The sequence below is a fragment of the Orycteropus afer genome, unplaced genomic scaffold (assembly GCF_000298275.1).
Source record: "Orycteropus afer afer isolate SDZICR_OR568_19922 unplaced genomic scaffold, OryAfe1.0 scaffold00355, whole genome shotgun sequence".
NCBI classification, from domain to species: Eukaryota; Metazoa; Chordata; class Mammalia; order Tubulidentata; family Orycteropodidae; genus Orycteropus; species Orycteropus afer.
The window spans coordinates 567,610-577,806 of record NW_006921942.1 but is presented as its reverse complement, the minus strand read 5'-3'; the positions used below and the strand labels follow the sequence as shown (position 1 = coordinate 577,806).

Sequence of the window (10,197 nt, the reverse complement as noted above, 5' to 3'; positions counted from 1 at the left end):
TAACCGTAAGGTTGTTGCTTCAAACCCACCAGCTGCTCCATGAAAGAAAGATGAGGCAGTCTGTTTCTGTAAAGATTCTTGATTCTTGGAAACCCAATGGGGGGTCACTATGAGTCAGAATTGACTCAGTGGCAGGGAGTTTGGTTTTTGGAGTTAACTCATGCCAGTCCTTCTCCCTCATTTCACCTCTACCTGTTGAAGGTGCAGAACAAGTATCGCATCTGCCTTGATTATCCCTATCTGAAAATTATCCTTCCCCTTCCATTTCTAATAGAGAGCTGAGTCCTTCCTTCTTTCCACAGTGTATTTTTCTCCCAAAGGCAGTACAGTACAGTTTTTAAAAGCAACAATTATAAACCCAACCCAGCTGCTATTTCTGTGACCTTGGACATCTCATCCAAATTCTCAGTGGCTCAGTGTCATTACCTGTAAAATAGGGAGACGTGTTTATAGAATTGTTATGAAGATTAAATTGGCTTACAGTTGTAAAGCATTTAGAATAGTGCCTGATATGTAGTAAACCAACCAAAACAAAATCCACTGCCAAAGAATTCATTCCAACTCCTGTAGTGACCCTATAAGGAGCTCTGCTGACATAGTGCCTAAGGGTTTGAAGACACCAGCCACTCTAAGTAGAAAAACTGGGCAATTTACTTCCATAAAGATTTACGACCTCAGAAACCCAAAAGGGGTCTCTATGAGCTGGAATCTACTCCACAGCAGTGAGGTTTTTTTTATTTTTTAAATAGTGGCCCTATAGGACAGAGCAGGAGCTCTGGTAGCATAGTGGCTAAAGCACTTGACTGCTAACCAGAAGGCTGGCGGTTCAAACCCACCAGCCACTCCCCGGAAGGAAGGTTGGGCAATTCTACTTCCGTAGTGATACTGCCTCGGAAACCCAAGGAGGGGTCGCTATGAGTCAGGGCCGACTCGACGGCACATAACAACATAGGACAGAGCAGACTGCCCCATAGGAGACTGCCTCATAGAGAGGCTGGTGATTTGGAACCGCTCACTTTTTAGTTAGTAGCGGAAACGCTTTAACCACTGCGCCATCAGGGTTCCATGATATGTGGTGTTGTTATGGTTAGGTGCTGCGGAGTTGGACTCATAGAGATCCTATGCACAACGGAACAAACCACTGCCTGGACCTGTGCCATGCTCACAATGGTTGCTATGCGTGAGGCCATTGTTGCAGCCATTATTCAATCCATCTCCTTGAGGGTCTTCCTCTTTTTCGTGGAGGCTCTACTTTACCAAGCATGATAACCTTCTCCAGGAACTGGTCCCTCCTGGTGGTGGACAACATGATGAAAGTACGAAAGAGGTACTCTGGCCATTCTCGCTTCTAAGCATTCAGGCTGTTCTCCCAAGATTAAGGATATGGCGCAAACGCTGAATAAATGTTAGGATTCATTTTGATTAAGCATTCGGGGACATGCAAATAATTTACCAAGGCAGCGACCTACTACTGCAGAGAGCCCCAGGCCCACAGAATCCGTGCAGGGGCGTGGCCGCTCAAAGCGTTCCAGACATCACGCGCACCCCGCCCAGCAGCAGGGGGAGACCGACAGAACCGCGGGCCGCGCCACGCCCAAGTCCCGGCTGCGCGTTTTCCAGCGTCAGGCCGGCCCGCGCTAGCACTCATGTGATTGAGTCAAGATGGCTTCGCACAGCTCTTTGTGGCTCTTGGCTTTCGCTCTCCTGCCCTGGTCCTGCGCTTCCTGGGCTCTGGGGCACCTGGACCCGCCGCTGCCGCTGGTGCTCTGGCATGGGATGGGTGAGTGAGTGAGAAGAGGGACAGAAGGGTTTGAGGACTCGGTCTCCTTTTCCGAGCCTTCATTTTACCTCTGCAGAACGTGGGTGTGGAAGGTTCGCACAGCGCGAGCCCGCCCAAAGTTTTGAGATTTGGAGGCTACCCAGCCTTGGAAGGGAGCTGTGCTGGCGTAGTGCCTAGGGCATTTGACTGCTAACCGGAAGGCCGGAGGTTCAAACCCACCAGCCACTCCTGGGAAGAAAGATGGGGAATCTACTTACGTAGTGATACCGCCTGGGAAACCCAAGGAGGGGTCGCTGTGCGTCGCATCCGACTCGAGGGAGGTGAGTTTCTGCCTTGGAAAAGTAGTAGGAGATGGGAGCTGTCTTTGGTGAGCGCTTATTGCGAGCTGTGCTCAGCGTTGGGACTTTACTTGCTTTCTGTATTGAATCCTCACAGGATTGGCGTCAGGGTGCAGCATCCAGCACTTAATCAGGCAACCTGGGCTCTGGCTACGTGACTGGGTTTTCCATTCTTTTATTCTTTGGCACAGTCAACGGAAATTTTTTGTTGTTGTTATGTGCGGTCGAGTGGGACCCGACTCATAGCGACCCTTCCCTTGGGTTTCCGAGGCGGTATCGCGACGGAAGTTAGGCACCTATACAGTTCAGTCACTCGTTTAACACATAGTTATTGAAGACTTAACTAGTTGCTGAAGATACAGCAATAAACGAAACCTACTAAATTCTTTGGTGTTTCAGAATTTACTTTCCAGAGGAAAGACAGGCTATAAAGAAGTAAAAAGTAATATGTCAACTGGTGATAAGCCCTACGAGAAAAATAACGCAGGGAGGGGTTATAGATGTGGAGGTGGGAGCTTACTTTTTTTTTTTTTTTTTAATTTTTATTATGATTTGGGTGAAAGTTTACAAAGCAAACTCATTTTCTATGCAGCAGTTCATACACATTGTGTTTCATGATACTGACTGTAGTCCCCACAGTGTAACAGCTCTCTTCCCACTTCCTCCCTGTAGTTACTTCTTCCCTGCATCTTTCTTTACTATGCATTTCTGCCCCCAGAGCTATCTCTGTGTGCTGATACTGCCCCTTTGTTCTCCCTTGATTGATCGTTCTAAGGAGTGTATTAACCCTATATATGCCTGTTTGTTTGGCTGGAAGCCACAAAACTAAGTTCAATCCCAGGCCCTAAGGGTCACTAGGGGTCATAGTCTCAGGGGTCTCATCAGGCTCTATCAGACCAGTAAAACTGTTTTTTTTTTTTTTTTTAAATATGATTTTGAGTTTCATTCCACGTTGTTCTCCCACTTCGTCCAGGATTTCCTTCACTGACCCCTGTCCGAGTAGTTGGCAATGGTAGCTGGGCATCATCTAGTTCTGGTCTCACAGTCATATAGGCTGAGGTTTGCATGGTCCACTAGGCACTCACATTTGGAGGTTGAGGAGATGAGGAACTAGCCAGGAGACAGTGAAGGAACAACTAGGGAAGTGGAAGAAAGTCAGGACAGCACAGTGTCCTGGAAGCCATGTGACGAAAATGTTTTAAGGAGAAAGGAGTGATCATCTGTATCAATTCTTGTTGACATGTCAAGTAAGATAAGGGCTGAGAACTGATTATTAGATATAGCAATATGAAGGTCATTAATGATCTTGACAAGAGGAGTTTTGGTGGGGTGGTGAGAGCAAGAGCCTGATTAGAATGGGATGAAGAAAAGTGTTCAGAAAGTATTTGAGTAAGCAAGTATGTTGTTGTTGTTGTTATGTGCTGTCGAGTCGGCCCGACTCATAGCGACCCCTCCTTGGGTTTCTGAGGCAGTATCACTACGGAAGTAGGATTGCCCAACCTTCCTTCCGATAGACAGCTCTTTTAAAGCTCTGTGCCAGACCTGGGTTCATAACAGGGTGTTTAAAAGATGATCCACAATAAATGCTCCATGCTGTCCTAGAGCTCAGAACCCACAGGGGAGGCAGTTAAGTAACCAACATAGTTAGTATAGTGAATGTTACTTGAGAAGTAGGGATGCTCTGCTGATGGTGATGTTAGTTGATCCAACTCATCGTAACCTTATGTATAAGAAGCACTTGCTGCCCAGTCCTGTGTCATCTCCATGATCTTTGCATGTTTGAGAGCCTCACCTTTTTTTTTTTCTCTCTCATTCATAACTGGTTCTTAGTTTCTTCTCAGACTGAAAACAAGATGATTGATTTAAAAATGGGAAAATGGGAAATGATCTCAGTCTACTCCCACTCGGGCCTGTCAGGTTGCTTCTAGTTCCTAGCTGTGGCTCTCTGATACAGGAAGAGAAACAAGGCTGGACTACGTTAAGGTAGATGAGGTGGCTAGATTGCAGAGTTTAAGGAGACAGTCATGTGTTCATCCAAGTTCAGGGTCAGCATTTGTACAATCCAGAGAGTGAGTACCTCCTTAAATTTTGTGCCTTAGGCACCTCTCTTGCTTCACCCTAGTCCTGGTCTTGAAGGTAAATCAGATTCCAAACAACCCCCAATATTCAGTCCTGCTGGCCACTCCTCAGAAGGAAGATTGGGCAGTCTACTTCTGGAGAGATACTGCCTTGAAACCCAAGGAGGGGTCGCTATGAGTCAAATTGATTCAACGGCAGTGAGTTTGGTTTTTTGGTTTTTTTTTGGATCCCATAGGATAAGTGATCTCTGCTTATTTTTCAGTTGTAAATTTATTGACTTTCAAAACTTGATATTACTTTATAAATCTGATTTTTTCAAGCAAGTATTGCCATTTTTCTGTTTTTTTTTTTTTTAATTTTGAAAATACTTAGCTAGTCATCTAGTCACACCCCAGCATGAGAAGCCAAGAGAGTATCAACATATCACTGATGCCTCTAGGTTGTAACATGACAATGAAGTGTTTTTTTTTTTGTTGTTTGTTTAAATCTTACCTTTGAAAATAAAACTAACAAAGGCAAGCAACCTTTTCACTTTACATTTTCTGCTTAATGTCTGCTTTATTTCTTTTTCTTTCTCTTATTTCTTTTTATTATTGTAAATATATATATATATATATAGAACACATTTGCCAATTCAACATTTTTCACATATACAGATAAGTAATGTCAGTTACACCTAGTCCTCATATTAACTATCACATTATCCAACATTTCACATTTATAGTAGTAAAGAATCTACTATTTGACTATTCTATGCATTATCAATATACAACTGCAGTAAAAACGCTGAGGTACTAAGCAAGAGTAATGTTGTCTGACGGTTAATTTTATGTGTCAGTTTGTTTCATTCATGATTCTCAGTGGTTTGGCAACTATGTAATGATGTAATTTCTTAATGATGTAGTGATACAATTTGGCAGTTATACAGTGATGTAGTCACCTTCCATTTTATGATTTAATGTGGTCATCCTCCATTTTTGCATTAACAACCTAGTCTTTAGAACCTAACCATATTGATAAGTTAGGAGTGGGTGTACATTAATCATGCTGTGTAACCATCACCAATATTGTTGCCAAATATCCCATTATCATAAATAGAAACTCACTGCTTCCTAAACAATGGCTGCTCCTTTCCCCTTCCTTCCCAACCCTGGTAACCACTAATAAAGCTTTGGCCTCTATACCTTTGCCTGCTCTAGATGCAGATCACATTGTTTTGATTTATGAGTTTCCATCTTTGTTTTTCTCGGCTAGGAGACAGCTGTTGTAATCCCTTAAGCATGGGTGCTATTAAAAAAATGGTTGAGGAGAAAATACCCGGAATTTATGTCTTGTCTTTGGAGATTGGAAAGACACTGGCAGAGGTAAGGCCCTTCATAGCTCTGTTTTTTTTGAAGGTTTACTAACTGACTTCATAGAATGTATCATTAAAATGTCTTACTTTGCATTTTTAGCAGCAAACCATACAATGATAGCTTAACTCCTGAGTGGCTTATGTGCAGATCTCAGCTGAAACAAGTTCACCTCTTAGAGAAGATGCCAGTGGTTGTTTTCAGCCCCAGCCTTTCATGTCTCTGTGGCTCCTCTTTTAGGATGTAGAGAATAGCTTCTTCTTGAATGTCAATTCCCAAGTATCAACAGTGTGTCAGACTCTTGCCAAGGATCCTAAATTGAAGCAAGGCTACAACGCTATGGGTTTCTCCCAAGGAGGCCAATTTCTGTAAGTCCCTTTCTGTTACATAGCACTGTTTACATGGAATAGATTTTTTCATTTATTTAGAGAGATTCTCTTTTCTCTACTTTTTGGATTCTCACAAATCATGGAAGGAAAACCGTGCTATATGGAACTTCTTTTCTGTGAAAGAATTAAGATTTGCATTTGGCCATATCAGAGGAAAATTGTGAAGTTCTCCGACTTTGGGGAACCACTGAGGATTAAATAGCTTAATCCATAGAGCTGATATTGACAGTACATTTCTGTCTGATAGAGCTTTTTTTTTTTTTCCCCCCTAGGAGGGCAGTGGCTCAGAGATGCCCATTACCACCCATGAATAATCTCATCTCCTTTGGAGGACAACATCAAGGTAATTTTAGCCTCTTTGCCTCCTTTCTTCTATGTTCTAGTCCATGTGACCATTTTAAAAAAATCCAGCAGCTTGATTAACATAAAAAGTGAGTCATTCTTATAAAGTCCTGTTTCTCTAGCTTATGATGATCAAATAGTTGTTGTTAGGTGCCATCAAGTTGGTTCCAACTTATAGTGACCCTGTGTACAGCTCACCTGGATTAATGACGAAATAGGAAGAGATTTAGGATTCTAGAGACCTGAAAGGGTGCGTTAGGTGGCTATCCACTTCTCTCCAGTCTCATTGATGTGATTTCATGGAGGTGAGATAGTTATAGCCATGTGGCAGGGTGGTTGAGGAGTTAGGAAAATTAATGAGCTTTCCTGTTTCCTGGCATTGGCAATGTCCTGTTGAAGCTTAGTGCCTAAGCTTTTTTGTCTATTAAATTAACAATACAGATTAAACAGTTAAGCAATTACTGCCCACTCCTGTGTCATCTCCATGATCTTTGCATGTTTGAGGGTCTCACTTTTTTTTTTTCCTCATTAATCACTGGTTCTTAGTTTCTTCTCAGACTGAAAACAAGATGATTGATTTCAAAATGGGAAGTGATCTCAGTCCACTTCCACTCGGGCCTGTCAGGTTGCTTCCAGTTCCTACCTCTGGCTCTTTGATATAGGAAGAGAAACAGGGCTGGACTAGGTTAAGGCAGATGAAGGGGCTCAATTTTCTATTTAAGCAGAATGGCATACTTTGGGGGAAGGGTGTATCTTTGGAATACAATTTTATTTCTGCTATGATAGATATATGGAACCCTGGTGGTAGAGTGGTTAAGGTGCTCATCTGCAAATGTAAAGCTTGGCAAATTGAACCTACCAGCTGCTCTGCAGGAGAAAGTTGTGGTAGTCTGCTTCCCTAAAGATTTGCAGTCTTATAAGCCCTCTGGGCATTCTTTATTCTGTGGGGTTGCTATGCGTCAGAATCAACACGGTGGGTAGATGAGGGATATAGTTCGTAGCTGGTATAGTGTAGAGACAGAAGAATTCTGCTTATGATTAGGAAACCTGGGTTCACCTGGCTGCTAACTCATGGGCAGGCAATTTGGTATTAGTTTGGTATCTTACATCTTTTTCACAGATGGGGGAAACTGAAATATAACTGTGCCCATCTTGTGGGTCTTTTGGAGAAAACAATAGGTAGGAAACTACTTTTTTAAAATACAGTATTATATACATGCAAGCTGGTAAAAACAGCTTTTTCATTCATTCATTCAACAAGTATTTATCAAGCACTTATTATATACCAGGAATAAGACCAACAATGTGGCTGCCTTCATGGAGCTTTCATTATAGTAGGAAGACAACAGACATCAAACAAGCAAACAAAATAAGCACAGATAGTGGTAACTGTGGGAAAGGAAAACACAAACAAAGAAGATAATATTAGAGAGACAGTTTAGTGGCTGTAGTGGTTAAAGTTGTCAGTTCTAGAGGCCAAAGGCTTGTGTTCAAGTCCTGGCTCCATCACTTCCTGTCTACCTTTAGATAAGCTATTTATTTAACCTGTTGTAACATTTTCTATCTGTAATACATAGGAACACTGGAGAGTGAGTAAGTGCTGCTAACCAAAAGGTCAGTGATTTGAACCCACCAGCTATTCCACAGAAGAAAGATGAGGCAGTCTGCTCCCATAAAGATTTATAGCCTTGGAAACCCCGTGGGGCAGTTTTGCTTTGTCCTGTGGGGTTGCTGTGAGTTGGAATTGGCTTGATGGCTGTGGGTTTAGTTTTGGTTTTATCTGTAATGTGGGACAAATAGTGATACCTATTCCGTAGAGCAGTTGTCGGGATTAATTACTGCCTATATATGTTTAGAACTATGCTTGGTTCTCAAAAAACGTTACTGGTGAGAATGAGAGTGTAACTGGATGTAGGGGAAGAGAATGAGAGAAGCTTTGGAAACCCTGTGGGGCACTTCCACTCAGTAACACATGGGTCTGCCTGTCCCACATACTCTGTCCTATACGGTCACTATGAGTTAGAATCAACTTTAGGTAGAGTTGTCAGATATGGTTCTCTAAGCTAGGACCTGTGAGGTGAGAATGAACCCAGCCATGTGAAGCAGCCAGAAAAGCACATCTGGGAAAGAGAAGGTGCTCAGGTTCTGAGGCAGAAAAGAGTGGGAGTACCAGGTGGACGCTTGTTACGGTACTGGTTCTCACTGCGTTGCTTTTTGTGCAGTACATGAGTGAAATCAGGCTCGGAGTTCTCTTTGTGCTTATATCCATCTGCACAGTGCCTTGCACATAGTAGATACTGAACACCTGATTATTGAAGGAATGGATATTTGTCTTTTATCACTGCAGGTATCTTTGGACTCCCTCGATGCCCAGGAGAGCACTCTTACATCTGTGACTTGATTAGGAAAACATTGAATGTTGGCGCTTACTCTAAAGTCATTCAAGAACGGTATGTGTGGTTAACTGAAAAAGATATAGAACTGATGCTCTGCAAAAATATCTTGCCAATTTTCATGCTAACAGTGGTTCCAGGAGTAGCTGCTAATAATATTCTAATGAGATATTTTTATGAAAACATTTTGAAAGTACTCACCCCAAGGAATGATTGTTAGTATTTGGAGGACAGAGTCTTTCTGTTGTCAGCAGCAAGGGGTGAACCACACCTACATGAGTGTCTCAAACTATTCAAATGTGTCTCAGTATTTAAAACATATACATAATCACATCTGGAGCTCTGGTGGCGCAGTGCCTGAGGCATTTGACTGCTAACCAGAAGGTTAGTGGTTCAAACCTATCAGCCACTTCATGGAAGGAAGACTGGGCAATCTACTTCTGTAAAGACTTACTACCTCAGAAACCCAGTGGTGTTGCAGTGAGTTGGAATTGACTCGATGGCGGTAGATTTGGGGTTTTTTTGGAGTATATTCTCTTTCAGGTGATTTTGAACTTAAATATACAATCAGAACCAGTGGATAATTAATTCAGAAATAGATTCTAGGGTTTCTAGAAATTCTGATGGGGTAGATCTAGAGTGTGGTAACTGGGATTTGGGATCAGCAGATACAGTTTCGTTATCTACCCTGTGGGTTTTCCAAGTGTTGTCTAATAACAGCTCTTCAATACATCTTCTTGAAGCCATGTTCTTTGTGAATGTCTCACATATAGAAACAACCCACAGCTAACTCTCTTTTCCTTTTCTACCTTGGCTACATTAACCGCCCCCCAAAAAAAAAAAACCCACCAAACCCATTGTCGATTCCTGCTCATGGTGAACCTGTGAAAGGAGCTCTAGAGACATAATGGTTAAAGCATTCAGCTGCTAACCCAAAGGTCAGTGGTTTGAACCCACCAGCCCCTCCATGCGAGAAAGATGAGGCAGTCTGCTTGTGTAAAGATTTACAGCCTTGAAAAATCTATGGGACAATTCTCTGTCCTAAAGGGTCACTATACATTGGAATCAACTCATTGGTGGTAGGTGGTTTGGTGAATTCATGTGTTACAGAGTAGAACTGTTCCATAGGGTTTTCTTGGCTCTAATCTTTATAGAAGCAGATTGCCAGGTCTTTCTTCTGCAGCACCACTGGGTGGGTTTGAACCACCAAGCTTTAGGTTCATAAGCTAAAAAAAAAAAAAAAAACACCAAACTCACTGCCATCAAGTTGGATCCGACTCGTGTTGACCCCTCCTTGGGTTTCTGAGCCGATAGCACTACAGAAATAGATTGCCCAATCTTCCTTCTGAGGAGTGGTTAATTGTTGTTGTTGTTGTTAAGTGCTGTCTAGTCGTTTCTGACTCATAGCGATCCCATACACAGCAGAATGAAACACTGCCCAATCCCGCACCAGCCCCACAATCCCTGCTATACTTGAGCCCATCATCGCAGCCACCATGTCAATCCATCTCGTTGAAGGCCTCC

At 42.7% G+C, this 10,197-nt stretch overlaps 1 protein-coding gene across 1 annotated transcript in view; it reads left to right on the top strand.

Moving 5' to 3' along the window:
• Positions 1-1,662: 1,662 nt before the first annotated feature.
• PPT1 (palmitoyl-protein thioesterase 1) overlaps positions 1,663-10,197 on the top strand; it is a 28,601-nt gene continuing 20,066 nt past the window's right edge. The window contains exons 1-5 of the mRNA XM_007952689.2: positions 1,663-1,780; positions 5,452-5,561; positions 5,790-5,917; positions 6,211-6,281; positions 8,628-8,730. Of these exons, the coding sequence (XP_007950880.1) occupies positions 1,663-1,780; positions 5,452-5,561; positions 5,790-5,917; positions 6,211-6,281; positions 8,628-8,730 (530 nt within the window). The remainder of the gene's footprint in view (positions 1,781-5,451; positions 5,562-5,789; positions 5,918-6,210; positions 6,282-8,627; positions 8,731-10,197) is intronic.